The sequence below is a fragment of the Chlorocebus sabaeus genome, chromosome 6 (genome assembly GCF_047675955.1).
Source record: "Chlorocebus sabaeus isolate Y175 chromosome 6, mChlSab1.0.hap1, whole genome shotgun sequence".
Classification (NCBI taxonomy): domain Eukaryota; kingdom Metazoa; phylum Chordata; class Mammalia; order Primates; family Cercopithecidae; genus Chlorocebus; species Chlorocebus sabaeus.
In genome coordinates this window covers 52,619,083-52,641,174 of record NC_132909.1, presented here as the reverse complement: position 1 = coordinate 52,641,174, position 22,092 = coordinate 52,619,083, and the positions used below count along the sequence as shown (strand labels likewise).

General features: G+C 50.3%; 1 protein-coding gene across 1 annotated transcript; it reads left to right on the top strand.

The window, feature by feature from the left end:
• Positions 1 to 1,293: 1,293 nt before the first annotated feature.
• On the top strand, positions 1,294 to 12,756 carry LOC103234358 (putative protein C3P1). Its single transcript, XM_037992335.2, has 10 exons — positions 1,294 to 1,657; positions 1,945 to 2,030; positions 2,139 to 2,278; positions 3,474 to 3,542; positions 5,778 to 5,829; positions 6,005 to 6,091; positions 9,366 to 9,441; positions 9,713 to 9,881; positions 12,125 to 12,214; positions 12,368 to 12,756. The coding sequence occupies exons 1-10, from the start codon at positions 1,455 to 1,457 to the stop codon at positions 12,617 to 12,619; spliced, it is 1,224 nt and encodes a 407-aa protein (XP_037848263.2). The 5' UTR covers positions 1,294 to 1,454; the 3' UTR covers positions 12,620 to 12,756.
• Positions 12,757 to 22,092: the final 9,336 nt, after the last annotated feature.

Below are 22,092 nucleotides of genomic sequence, written 5' to 3'. Positions count from 1 at the left end.
TTAGAACAGGACACCAAAACCACTCTATGCATTTCTAGCAGGGAGGGATCTAATAGGGGGAGTTTGGTGCTTACAAAATCATTAGATGGGCTTTTGGGGTGGAAGTTGGGAGCCTGCTTGCTGGGACTCAAGATCACCCCACTTCAGTCTTGCAATCCATGAAATATCAGGAAACTGCTGCCAGTATCTCTCAAAAGGCTGGTATGTTGATAATCAAACACGAAATTGTGCCCATTACAAAAACACACATAGACTGGAGCCCAGCCCACTCGTCAGCTACCACTGCTGCAAGAAAAATGGTTTCTGCTTCTCTTCTATCTCCCAGATCTCTCATAAGAGCATATTAGTGGCTGCATCTAATCCCATTCAGAACCCTAGCAGCAAGGGAGTCTGGGAAATGTAGTTTTCAAATGTCTAGCCTCTGTGGTACGGGATGGAATGTAGACAAAAGGAGAGATATTGTCATTGGACAATATCTGAATAAACTGCCATCCTGAAGGCTAGAGTATGGACCAGAAGAAGAAGTTTTGAGCCTGGATTCAGAGGAAGATGGGAGGCAGCACCAGGTGGTGTTAGAAGCATGGATTCTGAGGCTGGCATGGTGGCTCATGCCTGTAAACCCAGCACTTTGGGAGGCCAAGGCAGGTGGATCACTTGAGGTCAGGAGTTCGAGACCAGCCTGGCCAACATGGTGAAACCCTGTCTCTACTACAAGTACAAAAATTAGCCGGATGTGGTGGTGGGCACCTGTAATCCTAGCTACATGGGAGGCTGAGGCATGAGAATCACTTGAACCTGAGAGGCAGAGGTTTGCAGTAAGCCGAAATTGCGCCACTGCACTCCAGCCTGGGTGACAGCGTGCTACTCTGTATCAAAAAAAAAAAAAAAAAAAAAAAAAAAAAAAGCAGTATGGATTCTGATCCCACCTCTGCCACTTGGAAGCCTTGATTCTAGGCAAATGAATTCACCTCTCTGTGGCTCAGCTTCCTTGTCAGAATCTCACCATGTGAGTTCAATATGAGGCTTCAGAAAGGGCACAGATAAGGCACTAGGCATAGAATCTACCACAGAGTCATTGCTAAATAGTGGCAAGGTGTGCATAGCATCAAGGTGAATGGTCCTTCGGTCCTGCCCAACCCTCCTCTTTCCTTCTGACTCTGGCCCACAGTGAACAAGTTTAAGACAGAGCTGGAGCAAAAGTGCTGTGAGGCTGGGCTCCGGGAAAGCCCAGTGGAGCTGTCCTGTGAGGAGAGGACCTGGCATGTCCGCCATGGTCCAGCCTGTGTGGCTGCTTTCCTGGACTGCTGCCATCTATCTGAGACCCTGACTCGGGAGGCTCGAGAGGATCAGCTGCGTCTGGGGACAAGTGAGGGGGCCATGGCAGGAGATGTAGGGTGGGGGCTTCATGGAGGGATACAGAGTGACATGGGACAGGTTAAGGGGTGATATGGGCCATGGAGGGTTGGAGAGGAGGATCCCACAAGGAGTCTGGTGGAACATGGAAGAAACATGAAGGAGACTCTACCTCATACCTACTCCCTCCAGTGGATGAAGAGGAGGACTTCGACGACCTCTTCCTGGATGACATGCCGGCGCGGACCTTGTTCCCTGAGAGTTGGCTCTGGAGGAAGTTCACTCTGCCAAAGAGTGAATTGGGGTAGGACATCAGCCTCCATGCCAGAATCTGGTCCCAGGTCCTTGCAATCATCAGTGGATGCTGGTCAGGGACAATGACCCCAGCAGTGACATTGAGCCTCAGGACAGTCCCACAATGGGGAAAACATCTTAGTGGATTCCCTAAAAGGATGACCCTCTAGCGATGCTGTCACTAATGAGGTGACCTGATGATCCTCAATGGTGACCATAACCACTGCATGGTGACCCCCAACCCAGAAGCTCTGTCCATGCAGCACAAACTCAGTGATGTTTCCTCACTCACAACAGCATCTCCCATTACCCCATCTCTGTGAACGTGCCAGATTCCATCACCACATGGCAGTTTGTGGCGGTCAGCCTCAAGGCTGGACAAGGTGAGTCCCAGCAAGCTCAGTGCTAAGGGAATGGGGGTATGGTGACCTTACCCAGCCCCTCCCCGCACCGAGCCTCTGCATAAACCCAATGTGCTTTCCTGGCTTTAGGTCTCTGTGTCTCGGACCCCTTTGAGCTGACAGTTATGAAATCGTTCTTTGTGGACCTTAAGTTGCCCTCCTCTGTGGTCAGGAATGAGCAGGTCCAGATCCAAGCCGTGTTGTACAATTTCAGGGATCGCCAGGCCAAGGTGAAGCCTCAAGCCCTCAACTTCCTGCCAAAACCTCTGCTAGGGTGTATTTTTTTATTTTTTAATTATTTTATTTCATTTTATTTATTTATGCAAGGGGGAGTTTGTAGTGAGCTGAGATCGTGCCACTGTGCTCCAGCCTGGGTGACAGTGTGAGACTCCATCAAAAACAAGAAAGAAAGAAAGAAAGAGAGAGAAAGAAAGAAAGAAGAGAAAGAAGAGAGGGAGGGACAGAGGGAGGAAGAGAGAGAGAGGGAAAGAAAAAAGAAAAGAAAGAAAGAAAGAAGAGAGAAAGAAACAAAAAGAAAGAAGAAAGAAAAGAAAGAAAGAGAGAAAGAGAGAGAGAGAGAAAGAAAGGGAGAAGGGGGGCGGGGCACAGCGGCTCATGCCTGTAATCCCAGCACTTTGGAAGGCCGAGGTGGGCGGATCACGAGGTCAGGAGATGGAGACCATCCTGGCTAACACGGTGAAACCCCATCTCCACTAAAAATACAAAAAATTAGCCAGGCGTGGTGGCGAGCTCCTGTATTCCCAGCTACCCTGGAGGCCAAGGCAGGAGAATGGCATGAACCCAGGATGGGGAGCTTGCAGTGAGCCGAGATCGTGCCACTGCACTCCAGCCTGGGCGACAGTGTGAGACTCCATCAAAAAAAAAAAAGAAAGAGAGAGAGAGGAAGAAAGAAAGAAGAGAGGGAGGGAGAGAGAGAGAGAAAGAAGAAGAAAGAAAGAAGATAGAAAGATGAAAGAAAGAAAGAGAAAAAGAAAGAGAGAGAGAGAAGGGGGGGAGGGAGGGAAGGAAAGAGAGAGGAAGGGAGGGAGGGGGAGGGAGGGAGGGAAAGAAAGAGAGAGGGAGGGAGGAAGAAAGAAAGGAAGGAAGGGAGGGAGGAAGGAAGGAAGGAAGGAAGGAAGGAAAGAAAGAATTTAAACCTCACAACAACCCCATCAGATGGGTACTATTATTGTTCTTGGTTTAGAGATGAGGAAATTAAGACACAGAGAGGTTAAAGGGCTTGCCTGGAGTCACACAGCACATAAAGGGCAGATGGGGCTCTGACTCAGGCTGGGTCTGTGGTCCCCATCACTAGGCTTCACTGTCACCTACTCGGGCATCTCAGGGTGGGGAGGGGACTGTAACCCTAGGGTCCTGGACTACATCATACATCGATACCATCTCCCTTTGCCCATGCTGCCCTAGGTCCGAGTGGAGTTCCCCCACAAGGAGCCGCTGTGCAGTGCGTCAAAGCCAGGAGCACCATCCCGCCAGGTGGTGGTCGTGCCCCCCACCTCCTCCAAGACAGTACCCTTTGTGCTTCTCCCTCTGGAGATAGGCAAAGTGGACGTGGAGGTCAAGGCTGTGGGCTACGGGGTCCAGGACCACGTGAAGAAGACACTCTTGGTCCGGGTAATAGTCACCCCCAACTCCCTAGCTGCTGGTGCAGACAGCGGGGCTTCCACCAGGTCCAGGCTGGGCAGGTGGGCCCAGGATCGATAAACAGGGCTCCTAGATGGGAGTGAGATGAGAGAACAGATTTGAAAGTTCAATCAGTTGGCTGGGCGCGGTGGCTCACACCCATAATCTCAGCAGCTTGGGAGGCCAAGGCGGGTGGATCACCTGAAGTCAGGAGTTCGAGACCAGCCTGGCCAACATGGTGAAACTCCATCTCTGCTAAAAATGCAAAAATTAGCTGGGCATAGTGGTGCATGCCTGGAGTCCCAGCTACTCGGGAGGCTGAGGCAGGAGAATTGTTTAAACCCTGGAGGTGGAGGATGCAGTGAGCCGAGATTGTACCACTGCACTCCAGCCTGGGCAACAGAATGAGACTCCGTCTCAAAAAAAAAAAAAAAAAAAAAAGGAGGAAAAAGTTTAGTCAGTGGACTGATGTGAGGGGGTCGGGTCACAAGCCCCCACTTCAGAGTTTTGGAGTCAGGTCTGGGTTCAAATCTAGTCTGTGCTGCATGACCTTGGGCAACTTACTTAAATTCTCTGTTCTGAGCCTCCATTTCCTTGCTTGCAGGATGAGGATAATCATCATACCCACGAATAATCAGAGAGCTGGGAAAATGACCCAGAACCGGTGTATGGCCTATCAAAAATACTTTATTAGGCTGGGCTTGGTGGCTCATGCCTGTAATCCCAGTACTTTGCGAGGCCAAGGCAGGAAGATTGCTTGAGCCCACAAGTTCAAGACCAACCTGGGCAATATAGCAAGACCTCTCTAGAAAAAAATTTAAAAATTAGCCTGGCATTAGTAACTGGCATCTGTAGTCCCAGTTACTCAGGAAGCTGAGGGAGGATTGCTTGAGCCCATGAGATTGAGCCTGAAGCTGAGATCACGCCACTGCACTCCAGCCTGGGCAACAGAGCAAGACCCTCTCTCTAAAAAACAAACAAACAAAAGACCTTATTTACTTAACAAACGCATGTTTAACGCTTAAGATACAAGTGTTTAAGAATATTAACTCAGGTGTAGTGGCACCCCCATGTACTCCCAGATATTTGGGAGGCTGAGGTGGGACGATCATTTGAGCCTAGAAATTTGAGTCCAGCCTGGGCAACCTGAAATTTTTTTTCCTCTGAAAAAAAAAAAAAAACTAGATCAGGCATGGTGGCTCATGCCTGTAATCTCAGCACTTTGGGAGGCTGAAGCAGGTGAATCACTTGAGGCCAGGAGTTCAAGACCATGCTGGCCAACATGGCAAAACGCTATCTCTACTAAAAGTACCAAAATTAGCCTGACGTGGTGGTGTGCACCTGTAATTCGAGCTACTCAGGAGGCTGAGGCATGAGAATCCCTTGAACTTGGGAGGTGGAGGCTGCAATGAGCTGAGATCATGCCACTGCCTCCAGCCTGGGTGACAGAGTGAGACCCTGTCTCAAAAAAAAAAAAAAAAAAAAAAAAAAAAAATTAACTAATTCAGCCCTCAAAACAACCCTATGAGTGAGGGACTATTATTATCCCCCTTTGACAGATGAGAAAACTGAGGCAGAGAGAGGGTAACTGGCCGGGCGTGGTGGCTCAAGCCTGTAATCCCAGCACTTTGGGAGGCCGAGACAGGCGGATCACGAGGTCGGGAGATCGAGACCATCCTGGCTACCCCGGTGAAACCCCATCTCTACTAAAAAATACAAAAAACTAGCCGGGTGAGGTGGCGGGCACCTGTAGTCCCAGCTGCTCGGGAGGCTGAGGCAGGAGAATGGCGTAAACTCTGGAGGCGGAGTTTGCAGTGAGCTGAGATCCGACCACTGCACTCCAACCTGGGCAACACAGTGAGACTCCATCTCAAAAAAAAAAAAAAAAGCTGGGGGGAGGGTAACTAATTTTTCCCAAGGACACACAGCTAGGAAGCAGAAGAGTTGGGATTCGAACCCAGAAATTTGGGCTCCAGAGTCTGTGCTTATCACAGCCAAGGAATGCCTCCTCTCACCATCATTGCGATTGTCATTTTTATTGTGGTTGCTGTTTTTGCTTTTGACTTATATCCTCAACTCATCCCTCAGGCAGGGGGTCAGATCCAGCAAACGTCCTACAGCATCGTCTTGGAACCCCAAGGTTTGTGAAATCTGCAGGGGGTATGTGAGATCCTGGGGCTGTGCTAGGGAGGAGGAAGGAGTTGGCATGAGAGGGTGTGCCCAGGTGGGGGTTCCGAGCCCCAGCCCCAGGCTCTGTGCACCCTGACTTCCCCAGCCCCAGAGCCCACTTGTCACAGAAGGTTGTGGTTCTTCAGGTCAGACCCAGACAAAACTGGTGCCAAGACAGGAGTTCTTGAACATGGTACCCGACACGGAGGCGGAAGTGTTTATCAGTGTTCAAGGTGCTGGGGGACACAGGAACGTGGGGAGGGCTGACACTGGGTCCTTTAAGGTCCACGAGGCACCAGGGCAGGAGGAGCTGGGGGTGGCCGTGTGGGGCGATCAGTGAACCATGGTGGCTTAGGCATAGGCCACTCCCAGGGTGACCCAACTCACCCACCCAACAGGTGACATCCTTGGTGAGACAATTGTGGGCAGCCTGACACCCAACGAGATTTGGCGTCTGCTGTGGGTCCCCACGGGCTGCCCTGAGCAGACGCTGAGCTCCCTGACACCTGTCATCATCCTGTCCCGCTATTTGGATGCCACCGGCCAGTGGGGCAAGGTCGGGGTGGAGCACAGGGACCAGGTGATGAAGAATATTGTCAGCGGTGAGAGCGGGGACCCTCCTGGGGCCTCCATGAGGGTGCCTGGGGATCTCCCAGAGGGTGGCTGGGGAGCCCCCAAGATTGGGGAAATCTTCATGGGACCCCCCTAGTCCCCGCCTCAGGCATTAACACCCAAACTATGACTCCTTCCCCAGACTGCAACCTGGTACTAATTCCCCAAGGTCATCCCCCAGCTGTGACACACCCATGGGAATTCTTCACCTGACCCCTTCCCCAGGCTTCAATCTCTTTTTTTTTTTTTTTGTGATGTAGTCTCGCTCTGTCACCAAGGCTGGAGTGCACTGGCATGATCTTGGCTCACTGCAACCTCCACCTCCCAGGTTCGAGCCATTCTTCTGCCTCAGCCTCCTGAGTAACTGGGATTACAGGTGCCCTCTACCATGCCTGGCTAATTTTTGTATTTGTATTTATTTATTTATTTATTTATTTATTTATTTAGAGACGGCATCTCACTCTGTCGCCCAGGCTGGAGTGCAGTGGTACAATTTCAGGTGCCCCCCACCACACTCGGCTAATTTTTGGATTTTTAGTGCAGATGGGGTTTTGCCATGTTGGTCAGGCTGTTCTTGAACTCCTGACCTCAGGTGATCCACCTGCCTGGGCCTCCCTAAGTGCTGGGATTACAGGTGTGAGCCACCGCGCCAGACCTCTAGGCTTCAATCTTATGTCAGACACCCTGATTTCTCCCAACAAGCCATGCTGCGAGAGGATGTTGTACTCAGGCCCTGCCCTAGGTTGCACCCCCTCAGTGCCACTCCCAGGGAACCCCAGGGAACACCCAAGCAGCAAACCCCAGAATAACCCCAGGCAGTGGCCTCTTAGTTGCACCTGTATGCTGATACTTCCCCGGGTTACAACCAAACACCCCAGGGAGTAACAAGAGATGAACACCCCTAGTAACACCCACCGAACTCAGTTAATTGGTCCCAGGTTTCCCTCAGACTCCAACTTTCCCTCCAGGTTTTCTCAAACAGTAATCCCACAGGTAACATCCAGATACTGTCACCCCAGTGCTTCAAGCAAACAGGAAACCTCCAGGGGAACTTCAAGTAATGAGTAGCGAGGTTCGGAATACACCTGAAAGGCTGGGTGTGTTGGCTCGTGCCTGTAATCCCAGCACTTTGGGAGGCCAAGGTAGGAAGATCACTTGAGCCCAGGAGCTTGAGACCAGCCTGGGCAACATAGTGAGACCCTCATCTGTACCAAAAAAATGTTTAAATTGGCTAGGTGTGGTGGTTCCTGTCTGCAGTCTCAGCTATTCAGAAGCCTGAGTGGGAGGATTGCTTGAGCCCCAGAGTTTGAGACTAGCCTGGGCAACATAGTGAGACCTCATCTTTAAAAAAAATTAGACTGGTGTAGTGGTGCATGCCTGTAATCCCAGCTACTACTTGGGAGGCTGAGGTGGGAGGATAACTTGACCAGGGAAGGCTGAGGCTGAAGTGAGCTATCATTGTACCACTCTACTCCAGCCTGGGTGACAGAGTGAGACCCGGTCTCAAAAAAATAAAAATAAATTTAAAAAGGGCTGGGCACACACCTGTAATCCCAGCACTTTGGGAGACCGAGGCAGGTGGATCACCTGAGATCAGGAGTTCAAGACCACCCTGGCCAACATGGTGAAACCCCATCTCTACTAAAAATACAAAAATTAGCCAGGTGTGGTGGTGCGCCTGTAATCCCAGCTACTCAGGAGGCTGAGGCAGGAGAATCACTTCAACCCAGGAGGCAGAAGTTGCAGTGAGCTGAGATCGCTCCACTGTACTACAGCCTGGGTGACAGAGCAAGACTCTGTCTCAAAAAAATAAAAAGAATACACCAGAGAAGTACTCATCTAAGATCACGCCCCGAAGTAACCTCCCCTGGGTGACACAGACGCACTGACACTCCAGGTTTACATCCAAGAAATAACCCCCAAGAAAACTCCTAGGCTGGCCGGGCACAGTGGCTCACGCCTGTAATCCCAGCACTCTGGGAGGCCGATGTGAGTGGATCACCTGAGGTGAGGAGTTCCAGACCAGCCTGGACAACATGGTGAAACCCCATCTCTACTAAAAATACAAAAATTAGCTGGGCGTGGTGACTCATGCCTGTAATCCCAGCTACTTGGGAGGCTGAAGCTGGAAAATCGCTTGAACCCGGGAGGTGGAGGTTGCAGTGAGCCGAGATCGCACCACTGCACTCCAGCCTGCGCAATAGAGAAAGACTGTCTCAAAAAAAAAAAGGCCGGGCGCGGTGGCTCAAGCCTGTAATCCCAGCACTTTGGAGGCCGAGACGGGCAGATCACGAGGTCAGGAGATCGAGACCATCCTGGCTAACATGGTGAAACCCCGTCTCTACTAAAAAATACAAAAAAATTCGCCGGGCGAGGTGGCAGGCGCCTGTAGTCCCAGCTACTTGGGAGGCTGAGGCAGGAGAATGGCGTAAACCCGGGAGGCAGAGCTTGCAGTGAGCTGAGATCTGGCCACTGCATTCCAGCCTGGGAGACACAGCAAGATTCCGTCTCAAAAAAAAAAAAAAAAAAACAAAAACAACTCCCACATAGCACCCCTCAAGTTGCCCCATCTCCCAGGTTACATGTGGACAACAATATGATTTCTTCCAGCAGCAACTCCAAGGGTAGCATGCCCTGCCCCAGAGTCCCCGAGGTGAAGGTTTCCTGGGTTACACTCAGAGACAACTGAATCCTGGGTCCCTCAAAGTCATTCCTGAGCTCTGCTCCTCACTTACACCTGGGCCCTAAACACCCTTCCAAAGTACACCTGGCCAACAGGTCTCCCCCTCTAGATTACCTCTATGTGTGACACCCCCACGTCACCTCCAGTCCCTGCCCGCCAGGTTATTCCTGATAACACTGACTGTCCCTCAAAGCCCTGCTCTGTTTCCTCAGGCTACACTCGGATGTTGACCCACCGGAGTTCAGACGGCACCTACCACACCTCCAAGGGGAACCCAGGAAGCACCTGGTGAGGATGACCCTGTCTCTCCTGTCACTGCCACTCTGGAAGCCCAAGGGGCCAGTCTGGGGTCTGATGACTCAGGAGCATCCACGCTGTAGAGTCTTGGGGACTTGGGGTGTCCAGCACACGTGTCTGGGGAATTCTACACTGGCAGGACTGGGCAGCGGCAAATGGCAGGGGTCCACCTGGAATGGTGTGGACCATGGCATAGACTCCCCCTGTCCCAGAGCCCCCTTGGCTGCCGTTCGCAGGTGTCACCTTCACCCTCTCCTGACAGGCTCACAAGCTACGTGTTCCGTGTCTTTGCCCTGGCCCACTCTACAATGACGACCCAAGTGCTTAGCCTGTCCTCTCTCTGTGACATGGCCAACTGGATCATCACCAACAGGCAGGCGGAGGACGGGCACTTCCTGGAGGAGGGTCCCGTGGTCATGACATCCATGCAGGTGATCACACCCCTCCCTGCCTGGGCCATTCAAACAAATCCCAGGGACTCTGTGCGCTAAGATGGAGATTTCAGGCTCCCAATCTGTTCTTGGGCAGAATGAGAACAGGAAAGAGTTGAGGCTTGGTGCCAAGGATCACATCCCCACCCAGGTCTAAACCACCTCACACTCTTCCTCATCCCCACATCAAGCAGTGGCCTGCCCTGTCCCTCCTTCCTCGGGCACTGAGTCCTCCCCAGCTTGCACACCCATCCCCACCAAGAGTCCCCTCACACCAACATCCAGAAATGTCTTTCAAACGAAGCCTGGCAGGTCTCTCCCCTGCTCAAACACCTGCTGTAGCTCACAGCTATCTTTGTCTGTATCACCTCCCAGGCCTCGCCCCACCACTCCTTTCTCAGTATTCACACTGAACCACTCATAGGCTCCTCCAACTCTCCTCCAAAAAGTACGTTTGCTGCCCTCTCTGCAAGCAACAGGCCAAATTATTATTATTACTATTTATTATTTTGAGACAGAGTTCCACTCTGTCACCCAGACTGGAAGGTAGTGGCATGATCTCAACTCACTGCAACCTCCATCTCCTGGGTTCAAGCGAGTCTTATGCCTCAGCCACCCGAGTAGCTGAGATTACAGGCATGTGCCACCAGATCCAGCTAATTTTTACATTTTTGTTTTAGTAGATGGGGTTTCACCATGTGGTCCAGGCTGGTCTCAAACTCCTGGCCTTAAGTGGTCTGCCTGCCTCGGCCTCCCAAAGTTCTGGGATTACAGACATGAGCCTCGGCTGGAGTGCAATAGCACGATCTCGGCTCACTGCCTCTGCCTCCTGGGTTCAGCCTATTGTTATTATTTTTAGAGATAGGATCTTGCTCTGTTGCCCAGGCTGGAATGCAGTGGCACAATCATAGCTCATTACAGCCTCAGACTTCTGAGCTCAAGAGTCCCCTTGCCTTAGCCTCCTCAGTGGCTGGGACTAAAGGTGCAAACCACCATTCCCAGCTAATTTTTTTTTTTTTTTTTTGGAGATGGAGTCTTGCTCTGTTGCCCAGGCTGGAGTGCAGTGGCGAAATCTCGGCTCACTGCAACCTCTGCCTCCTGGGTTCAAGCGATTCTCCTGCCTCAGCTTCCTGAGTAGCTGGGACTACAGGCATGCACCACCACGCTTGGCTAATTTTTGTAGTTTTAGTAGAGACAGGGTTTTGCCATGTTGCCCAGGCTAGTCTCGAACTCCTGACCTCAGGTGATCTGCCCGCCTTTGTCTCCTAAAGTACTGGGATTACAGGCATGAGCCATCACCTCTGACCCTGACATGATCTTCTTTTTCTTTTTTTTTTTTTTTGAGATGGAGTCTTGCTCTGTCACCCAGGCTGGAGTACAGTAGCATGATCTCAGCTCACTGCAACCTCTGCCTCCTGGGTTCAAGCGATTCTTCTGCGTCAGCCTCCTAAGTAACTGGGACTGCAAGCAAGTCCACTACTTTTTATATTTTTAGTAGAGACAGGGTTTCACCGTATTGGCCAGGCTGGTCTTGAACTCCTGACCTCATGATCTGCCCACCTCAGCCTCCCAATATGCTGGGATTACAGGCGTGAACCACCGCACCCAGAATTTTTTTTTTTTTTTTGAAACAGAGCCTTGTTCTGTCACCCAGGCTAGAGTGAAGTGGTGAGATCTCGGCTCACTGCAACATCTGCCTCCCAGGTTCGAGCGATTTTCCTGCCTCAGCCTCCTGAGTAGCTGGGACTACAGGCTCATGTCACCACGCCTGGTTAATTTTTTGTATTTTTTAGTAGCTATGGGGTTTCACCATGTTAGTCAGGATGGTCTCCATCTCCTGACCTCATGATCCACCCGCCTCGGTCTCCCAAAGTGCTGGGATTACAGACGTGAGCCACCGCGCCTGGCCAACATGACCTTCTTATAAGGGCACCAGTTATTAGACTTAGGGTCCACCCTAATCCAGTATGATCTCTTCTTAATTTTAATTACATCCTCAAAGACCCAGTTTCCAAATAAGATCACATCTTAGGCCAGGCATGAGCCACCGTGCCCGGCCGATAGCTTTTGACTGTAGGGCAGACCCCAGGGAGGCAAACCTCTCCTTTCTGTCTTCATCCCACCTCCACCATCATCCCGTCCAGAGCTGGGTACCTGGAAACTTCTCAGGGTCAGACAGGAGAGGCTGAGGAAGGCATCTCCAAGACGCTGAGGGGATCACAGGTTGTACTCTGCATCCACAGGGTGGCTACCAAGGCTCCGAGGAGGATGTATCCCTCACAGCTCTCGTCCTGATAGCCCTGAATGAGGGAAAGGAGTTGTGCAACCAGAAGGTAGGACCCCAGAGAGGAGGGCAGGATCTGTATGGTCCTCTAGTCCCAGCATCTGGAAAGCTCCCACATCCTCACATCCCCCTGGGTCCCTCTAACTTCTAGACTTCTTTCCTCTGATCATCTCCCTCTGGCCTCCTCCCTCTGACCCTCTAGAATTTGATGGTCAGCATCGAGAGAGCCTGTGGCTTCCTGGAGAGAAAACTTCCTGACATTCAGACAACATTTGCCATAGCCATAGCCTCCTACGCACTGGCCCTTGCCAACAGCTCCCAAGCCAACGACCGCCTGGACAGCTTTGCTAGCCCTAGTGAGTGTGGGATGCTTCTTAGTCAACCTCAGTCATGGAGTGGGGAGGGGGTGATCTCAAATCCAGCAATGTGTCATTCATCACTTAGTGTTTCCTGAGCATCCACTGTGTATCAACTCTTGAGCTCAGACCCCGTGAGACCAAGGTGAACAACACCGATAAGTTCCCTGCCCTCAAGGGTCCCACCATCCTTGGAAGAGACAATCGGAAGACAGACAGGTCACCATATAATTCCAAACTGAGGCTGGGGGCAGTGGCTCATGCCTGTAATCCCAGTCCTTTGGGAGGCCAAGGCGGGCGGATCACCTGAGGTCAGGAGTTTGAGACCAGCCTGGCCAACATGGTGAAACACTGTCTCTACTAATACAAAAAAATTAGCTGGTCATGGTGGCACATGCCTGTAGTCCCAGTTACTCAGGAGGCTGAAGCAGGAAAATCACTTGAACCCCCGAGGTGGAGCTTGCAGTGAGCCAAGATAGGGCCTGCACTCCAGCCTGGGCAACAGAGTGGGACTCCATCTCAAAAAAAAAAATAAAAAAAAAAAAATCCCATGGCTGATCCTATCTCATCCCCAAGGATCCATATCCCATCTTCTCCATTCCACAAGTTAAAGAACTAGGAAAATTTGCTTGCAGTGGGACTGGAGGGACCTGAAGGTTTTTTTTTTTTTTTTTTTTTTTTTTTGAGACAGAGTCTTGCTCTTGTCGCCCAGGCTGGAGTGCAATGGCATGATCTCAGCTCACTGCAACCTCCACCTCTCGGGTTCAAGCGATTCTCCTGCCTCAGCCTCCTGAGTAGCTGGGATTACAGGCACCCACCAGCACAGCTGGCTAATTTTTTTGTACTTTTAGTAGAAACGGGGTTTCACCATGTTGGCCAGGCTGGTCTGGAGCTCCTCAGGTGATCCGCCCGCCTTGGCCTCCCAAAGTTCTGAGATTACAGATGTAAGCCACCGCGTCCAGCCAGGAACTTTTTCTGAAACTCAATTTCCCCATCAGAAAATAGATCTCGTCTCCTAAGGTCGTTCTGAAAATTGGATGTCCGTGTTTCCTCAGCAAAGAGCTTCACATAAACTAGGTGATCAAGACTGGGCACGGTGGCTCACGCCTGTAATCCCAACATTTTGGGAGGTCGAGGTGAGAGAATGGCTTGAGTCAGGAGTTCAAAACCAACCTCGACAACATAATGAGAACTCCCCCACCCCCACTCCTCCATCTCTACAAAAATAAAAATAAAGTAGGTGATCAATAAGATGGCAGATGAGAAAACTGGGCCAGATGACACAAGGAGAGGGCAGGTTACGGTGGGTGGGCCCAGCTCTGGGTGACAAGGCGGGCATCCCTGTTTCTAGACAAAACCCACTGGCCGGTGGATGAGCAGAACCTCGGCTCCCTGTACACCATTGAGGCCACAGCCTATGCGCTCATGCAGAAGCTGGAGATGCGCCGGTACAATGAGACGCACGCCATCGCCAAGTGGCTACTAGAGAAGCGGGAGCTGGGAGGAGGCTTCGGGTCCACCCAGGTGACGGGGACCCCTGGGAGGTGAGGGCCAGAGTCGCTAGCCGAGGTGCTGACGCGACTAGTCCAACGCGGGAGTGTGGGGTGCTGTCCGTGGTGCTGACACGCCGGCCGATGGTTTCTCCAGTGCTGTCTGTGGTGCTGATCCACGTTCCCCCACCTCCCCGCCCCATTCCAACACTCAGACCACGGTGGTGGCCCTTGAAGCTCTGACCCGCTTCCGCGAAGATGTCCCCTTCCAGGGCGTCCAGGATTTCCACATCCAGGTCAGCGCCCCCAAGAAAGCCCTGAATGTGAATTGGCACATTGATCACAACAATGCCTACCAACGGCGGTCAGCAAAGGTATGTCACTAAGGGGCAGGCCAGAGTACACGCAGAGATGACATTGGAGATGAGGCGAAGCATCATGTCCCTGCTGATCTCCCTCCTCAAGACACACCCCAAGATATCATAAGCGATGGAAATGTGGCTATACTGTCAATGTATAGATTCTTCTATTCCATCAACATTTCCCTAGCATCTACCATGCATCAAAGACTTTCCTAGGCATTGAGGTTATTTTATGAAAGATCCATGGTCCCTGCTCTTATGGTATCTAGAAGATTCCATAAGATCTAGAAGAAAATGGGCCAAGTGACGTGACTCACGCCTATAATCCCAGCACTTTGGGAGGCCGAGGTGGGTGGATCACCTGAGGTCAGGAGTTCGAGACCAGCCTGGTCAATGTAGTGAAACCCCATCTCTACTAAAAATACAAAAATTACCTGGGCATGGTGGTGCGTGCCTGTAATCCCAGCTACTGGGGAGGCTGAGACAGGAGAATCACTTGAACCCAGGAGGAGGAGGAAGTTGTAGTTACCTGGGATTGCACCTGGGTGGCAGAGTGAGACTCCATCTCAAAATAAAAATAAAAATAAATATAAATAAATAAATAAATGGAAAGAAATGACACCCTGGGCAACATAGCAAGAATCCATCTCTACTAAAAAAGAAAAGAAGGAAAACAACTCATCTAAGGTCACGCATTGTTTAGTGGATGTCCCTGGATAAATAGTTGTCAAGATGAAGAAAGCAGAGGGAGGGGAGGGGAAGAGTGTTTCTTTTTGTTGTTGTTGTTGTTGTTGTTGAGACAGAGTCTCACTCAGTCACCCAGGCTGGAGTGTAGTGGCATGATCTTGCCTCACTGAAACCTCCATCTCCCGGGTTCAAGCGATTCTCCTGTGTCAGCCTCCCCAGTAGCTGGGATTACAGGCATGCACCATTCAGCTGATTTTTGTAGTTTTAGTAGAAATGGGGTTTCACCATGGTGGCCAGGCTGGTCTCGAAATCCTAGCCTCATGTGACCCACCTGCCTCGGCCTCCCAAATTGCTGGGATTACAGGCATGAGCCACCACGCCCAGCTGAGGAAGAGTGCTTCTGACATAGGGAACAGCATAGAGTGGAGACCTGGAGCCACTCAGGCACAGGAATGGTCAGAAGGGAGAACAGCAAATAAAGCAGGCTATTAGGAGGCTTGAAGGCTGGCAGAGCTCAGCAGAGGGCTGGGAGGCCATGGCAAGAATTAGGACTTGATCCTATAGGCGATAAGATTTGATCTTATAGGCAATGAGATTTGAGTGACTGGCTGTGATTTTTTTCTTTCTTTTTCTTTTTTTTCCTTTTTTTTTTTTTTTTTTTGTTATTTTTTGTTTTTTAGAGACAGGGTCCTACTCTGTTGCCCAGGCTGGAGTGCAGTGATGCAAACATAGTTCATGGCAGACTCTAATTCTTGGGCTCGAGCAATCCTCCTGCTTTAGCCTCCTGAGTAGCTGGGACTAGACATGCACCAGCATGTCCGACTTAATTTTCAATTTTTTTTTGTAGAGATGGGGTCTAGCTAAATTGCCCAGGTATGTTTTGAACTCCTGGGCTCAAGCAATCCTCCCCCTTTGGCTTCCCACATTGCTGGGATTACAGGCATGCCATTATGTTTGGTTTGGCTGTGAATTTTTAAAATTTTATTCTGGCTGATGCAAGAAGACTATAATGAGGAAAACAAGAGTAGCTGCAGATGAAGATAGAGATTAGACTGGTGGTTGCCAGAGGATAGGAAGTGCACGAAGAAAGGGAGGGATGAAAAGAAGTTGATTAATGGGTACAAGCATATGGTTCAATAGAAGAAATAAGACCGAGTGTTTGATAGATTCGTAGGGTGACTATAGTTTACAATAATCTATTGCATATTTCAAAATAGCTGGAAGAAAATAATTAGCATAATTTCAGCATAAAGAAAAGACAAATATTTAAGGTCATGGATATCTGAGGTACACTGATCTGATCTTTACACATTATATGAGTGCATTACATTATCACACGTGCCTTGAAACTATGTACATCCATTATGCATCAATTTTTTTTTTTTTTGAGATGGAGTCTCACTCTGTTGCCCAGGCTGGAGTGCAGTGGCACAGTCTCAGTTCACTGCAGGCTCTGTTTCCTGGGGTCAAGTGCTTCTCCTGCCTCAGCCTCCTGAGTAGCTGGGATTACAGGCACCTGCCACCACCCTCAGCTAATTTTTGTATTTTTTAGTAGAGATGGGGTTTCACTATGTTGGCCAGGCTGCTCGAACTCCTGACCTCAGATGGTCCACCTGCCTCGGCCTCCCAAAGTGCTGGGATTACAGGCATGAGCCACTGCACCCAGCTCATTATGCATCAATTTTAAAAGACAAAGAAAAATAAAGAGAGGTGCAGAGGTGCCAGTGAGAAGGGGCTCATGGGAGCTCCGTGCACAGAGAAACTTGGAAATGCTCCAAAGAGAACAGATTCCAGGGATGCACATTAGGGCACAGCCTGAGCTGAGGCGTGCAGATAATCTGAGGTCAGGAGTTCAAGACCAGCTTGACCAACATGGTGAAACCCCATCTCTACTAAAAATATCAAAATTAGCTGGGCGTGACAGCACAAGCCTGTAGTCCCAACTACTTGGAAGGCTGAGGAAGGAGAATTACTTGAACCCAGGAGGCAGAAGTTGCAGTGATCCGGGATCATGCCACTGCACTTCAGCCTGGGCAACAAAGCGAGTCTGTGTCTCAAAAAAAAAAAAAAAAAAAAAAAAAAAAAAAAAAAAAAAAAGACACAGCCTTAGGCTGGACTTAGTGGCTCACGCTTGTAATCCTAACACTCTGGGAGTCCAAGGTGGGTGGATCACTTGAGGTCAGGAGTTCAAGACCAGCATGGGCAACATAGTTAGATCCTGTTATTACAAAAAAATACAAAAAAAAAAAAAGGACTACACACCTGTAGTCCCAGCTACTTTGGAGGCTAAGACAGGAGGATCACTTGAGACCAGGAGGCAGAGGTGCACCGAGGTGAGCTGAGGTCGCACCACTGCACTCCAGCCTGGGCTACAGACTGAGACCTGGTCTCAAAAACAAACAAACAAACAAAACAGCCTGAATGAGCAGTTCCAGTTGATCTGTGATAGTGTAGACACCACAAATGATCTCTGAAGAGGGAAAAGCAAAGCCATCTGCGTGGAGAGAGATGGAAAATGAATCACCAGGTCCCAGGTTAGGGAATAACGGAGGCCCTGGTGAGTGTTTAGGCCTCACATCCCCCTACACTTGACCCTCACTTTGCTGTTTCCTCCATCCTTAAATCTTCCTCTTTGTTCTCTTCAGTTCCTTGCCCAGGATGACCTAGAGATCAAAGCCAGTGGCAACGGGAGAGGCACCATCTCGGTAGGTTTTGTATTCAACTGTATTAGTCTGTTCAGGCTGCTACAGCAAAATAGACTGGGTGGCTTATAAACAACAGAAATTGGCCCAGCATGGTGGCTCATGCCTGCAATCCCAGCATTTTGAGAGGCCCAGGCAGGAGAATCGCTTGAGTCCAGGAGTTCAAGACGCACTGGGGCAACAGAGTGAGACTCTGTCTCTACAAAAAATTGAAAAATTAGCTGGGCATGGTGGCACATGTCTATAGTCACAGCTACTCGAGAGGCTGAGGTGGAAGGATTGCTTGAGCCCAGGAGGGAGAAGTTGCAGTGAGTCGTGATCAAGACTTTGCATTCTCCCCTAAATGATAAAGAAAGATTCTATCTCAAAGGAAGGAAGGAAGAGAAAGAGAAGAAAGAAAAGAAAGGAAAGCAAGAAAGCAAGAAAGAAAGGCCAGGTGCAGTGGCTTGACTGGGCACGGTGGCTCACGCCTGTAATCCCAGCAGTTTGCGAGGCCGAAGGGGGAGGATCACCTAAGGTCAGGAGTTCGAGACTAGCCTGGTCAATGTGGTGAAACCCTGTCTCTATAAAAATTACGAAAGGTAACCAAGCATGGTAGCGGGCACCTGTAGTACCAGCTACTCAGGAGGCTGAGGCAGGAGAATCAGTTGAACACAGGAGGCAGAGGTTGCAGTGAGCCAAGATTGAGCCATTGCACCCCAGTCTGAGTGACCAGAGCAAAACTCTGTCAGAAAGAAAGAAGAAAGCAAAGAAAGAAAAAGAGAGAGAGAGAGGAGGAGGAGGAGGAGGAGAAGAAGGAGAAGAAGAAGAAGGAGGAGGAGGAGGAGGAGGAGGAGGGAGGAGGAAGGAAGGAAGGAAGGAAGGAAGGAAGGAAGGAAGGAAGGAAGGAAGGAAGGAAAGAAAGACAAGTAAGAAAGGGGAAAGAGAGAGAGAGAGAGAAATTTATCGCTCACAGTTCTGGAAGATGGGAAGTCCAATATCAAGGCAAGGTACACTCTCTGTTTCAGGCCGGGCATGGTGGCTCACGCCTGTAATCCCATCACTTTGGGAGGCCAAGGCAGGCAGATCACAAGATCAGGAGATCGAGACCATTCTGGCTAACAGGGTGAAACCCCGTCTCTACTAAAAATACAAAAAATTAGCCAGGCGTGGCGGTGTGCACCTATATTCCCAGCTGCTGGAGAGACTGAGGCAGGAGAATGGTGTGAACCCGGGAGGCGGAGCTTGCACTAAGCCGAGATCGCGCCACTGCACTCCAGCCTGGGCGACAGAGCAAGACTCTGTGTCAAAATAAATAAATAAATAAATAAATAAATAAATAAATAAATAAATAAAATATTATACTAATATTATTATTTATTTATAACCTAAATAAATAAATATAGGCCAGTCGGTGTGATTCATGCCTGCAATCCCAGCACTTTGGGAGGCTGAGTGCTGGGATGACGTCCATGATTTTTTTTTTTTTTGAGATGGAGACCAGGCTGGTCTCAAACTCCTGACCTGAAGTAATCTGACCGCCTTGGCCTCCCAAAGTGCTGGGATTACAGGCATGAGCCACCATGCCCGGCCTGACATCCATGACCTCTTCCAGCCCCATGACATATGTCTGGGGCTGTAATCCCAGCAGTTTGGGACATATGACAGCTCTTTTGTTCACCAAAAGGTAGTCTGGTGTCGTGTTCCAGACAGTGGAGTCATGGCTGAATCTCTGCCTTTGTTATGTGCCTTTGTTATGTGACCCTGAGCAAGTCATACCTTTCTTCAAGCCTCTGTGAATGGGTTAAAATTAAATAAAATTCAAAATTCAGTTTCTCCATCGAACTAGCCACATTTCAAATGTTCGGTAGCCACATGTGGCTAACGGCTGCCACATTGGACAATGCCAAATGGGACCATTTCCGTTACTGCATAAAGTTCTTTTACACAGAGCTGGTCTAGACTCCAGACACGGCTCTGGCCGCTGCACCTAGGAATTGATGGGGTCAGGGGAGGGGGCAATCTTGCAGTAAATTCCCCACATGGCCAGAGACTTGGGAAGTCAAGGATTGGGGTGCAGAGGAAAGGCAGTGGGTGGGGAAGGGCTCTGACAGCCCTGTTTCCTGGCCCGGCAGATCCTGACCATGTACCACAAGTCTCCAGAGTCCTGGGAGGACAACTGCAACCTGTACCACCTGAATGTGACTCTCCACAGTGTCTTAGAAGGTAAACCTGGTGTGGCTACAGGACGAGCAAGGGTAGAGTTTTAGGAGAAGAAGTTGGAAAGGTGATGGGGGAAGACGGTGTAGGGACTTGTTAGCCACACTGAGGACTTTGGCTTTTGTTCTGAATAAGGTGGGGCATGGAAGGTTCCAAACAGAGGAGGGACGTGACCTAGCACAGGTTTGCACAGGCTCCCTCTGATCTGACCACTCTAGAAGGTGAGGGTGGGAGCCAGGTGACCAGGAAGGACGTGACTGCATTGGTCCTGCAGGAGATGACGGAGGCCGAGCCAGATTAGGGACTCTGGAGAGTATCAGATATTAGTGGGCCAGGCACAGTGGCTCATGCCTGCTATTCCAACACTTTGGGAGGCTGAGGCAGGAGGATCGCTTGAGCTCAGGAATTCAAGCTCAGGAATTCACTATGCTACCAGCCCGGGTAGCATAGTGAGACCCCATCTCTACAAAAAATTAGCTGGGCATGGTGATGCATGCCTGTGGTTCCAGCTACTCAGGAAGTTGAGGTGGGAAGATCACTTGAGCCCAGGAGGTGGAGGCTGCAGTGAACCATGATTGCACCATTGCACTCTAGCCTGGGCAACAGAGTGAGACCCTCTTTCAAAAGAAAAAAAAAAGCCGGGCGCGGTGGCTCAAGCCTGTAATCCCAGCACTTTGGGAGGCCGAGACGGGCGGATCACGAGGTCAGGAGATCGAGACCATCCTGGCTAATATGGTGAAACCCCATCTCTACTAAAAAAATACAAAAAACTAGCTGGGCGAGGTGGCGGGTGCCTGTAGTCCCAGCTACTCGGGAGGCTGAGGCAGGAGAATGGCGTAAACCCGGGAGGCGGAGCTTGCAGTGAGCTGAGATACGGCCACTGCACTCCAGCCTGGGCGACAAAGCGAGACTCCGTCTCAAAAAAAAACAAAAACAAAAACAAAAGAAAAAAAAAAACAGAGAAATAGTTGGATTCCACAGTTCCCAGCCTGGGGCACCAAGAAGGAGAGAGGACTGGGAGCTCACTGTGGGAGTAAGAGGAACAACCCTCACCAGTCCCATGAATTTTAGGGACTAAACATCGCCAAGGTTTTGGTTTTTGCTTGATTTCTTAATAATAATAACAATAATAATAATAGTTACAAAGCACCGATCAGGCACCATGCTGAAGACTTTACTTGTATTAACTTATTTAATCCTCACAACAACCCTGTTGGGTTGGGAATATTATGATCCCCCCTTATGGATGAGTAAACCGAAGCACACAGAAGTTAAGCAACTTGCTCAAAGTCACACAGCAGAGGCAGGATTTGAATCCAAGAAGTTGGCTCCAGAGACTGTGCACTTGGTCACTGTGCTCCCCAGCCTCTAAACTGCTGCCTTCTCTCTGCAGAAAATAAAAAGGGAGACGAGACCTTTCGGCTCAGGATGGAAACAAGGTCAGGGCACCAGGATCTTGAACTGGGCGGGAGGAAGCTCTCACTTTCTGGTAGCCAGATTCCTTAGCGGCCTTCCTTGTGTACCGAGTGGACAGTGGGAACCAGCCAAGCTTGCCTCTCCATGTCTGTCCCCCATTCTGTCCCTGCCTCCTGCCATGTCTGCATGTCCTCAGATGACCGACAGGCTCTACCTCAGCTGACATGCTCCGTGACTCAGATGCCCGGAGCTGGCTCCAAGCCCTGAAGCTCTCCCCGTGGTTCTCATTTTCTCCAGACACCCCAGCCCCCACCCCAGTCCTGCCCTGTCCATACCTTCCTTGCCCAAGTTTGCTTCAGATAGAAACATTATTGGGCACCTACTCTGTGCCAGGCCCTGTTCTTGGAGCCAGGGACCCAGCTATGAGCAAGGCAGCCTCTCCCTGCCCTGGCGAAGCCCACAGTCTATCAGGAGAGACAGACAATCATCAGACTATCATACAGAACCAATATGAAATGGCAAATGTGATTTCATGTGGCAAAGGAGAGGTTCACAGAGCCATGGGAGGCAAATCAGAACGATCTGGGCCTGGCGCGGTGGCTTGTGCCTGTAATCCCAGCACTTTGGGAAGCCGAGAGGATCACTTGACCCCAGGAGTTTGAGGCCAGCCAGGGCAACACAGCAGGACTTCATCTCTTAAAAATAAATAAATAAA

Bases quoted from the DNA above. Each gene is read 5' to 3' on its own strand.
- LOC103234358 (XM_037992335.2), top strand. From the start codon at position 1,455: ATGGAGGGTTGGAGAGGAGGATCCCACAAGGAGTCTGGTGGAACATGG. The intron at 3,543-5,777 runs GTGGTGGTCGTG...CTCATCCCTCAG, and splicing joins CAGGAGCACCATCCCGCCAG to GCAGGGGGTCAGATCCAGCA. The intron at 5,830-6,004 runs GTTTGTGAAATC...GTGGTTCTTCAG, and splicing joins CATCGTCTTGGAACCCCAAG to GTCAGACCCAGACAAAACTG.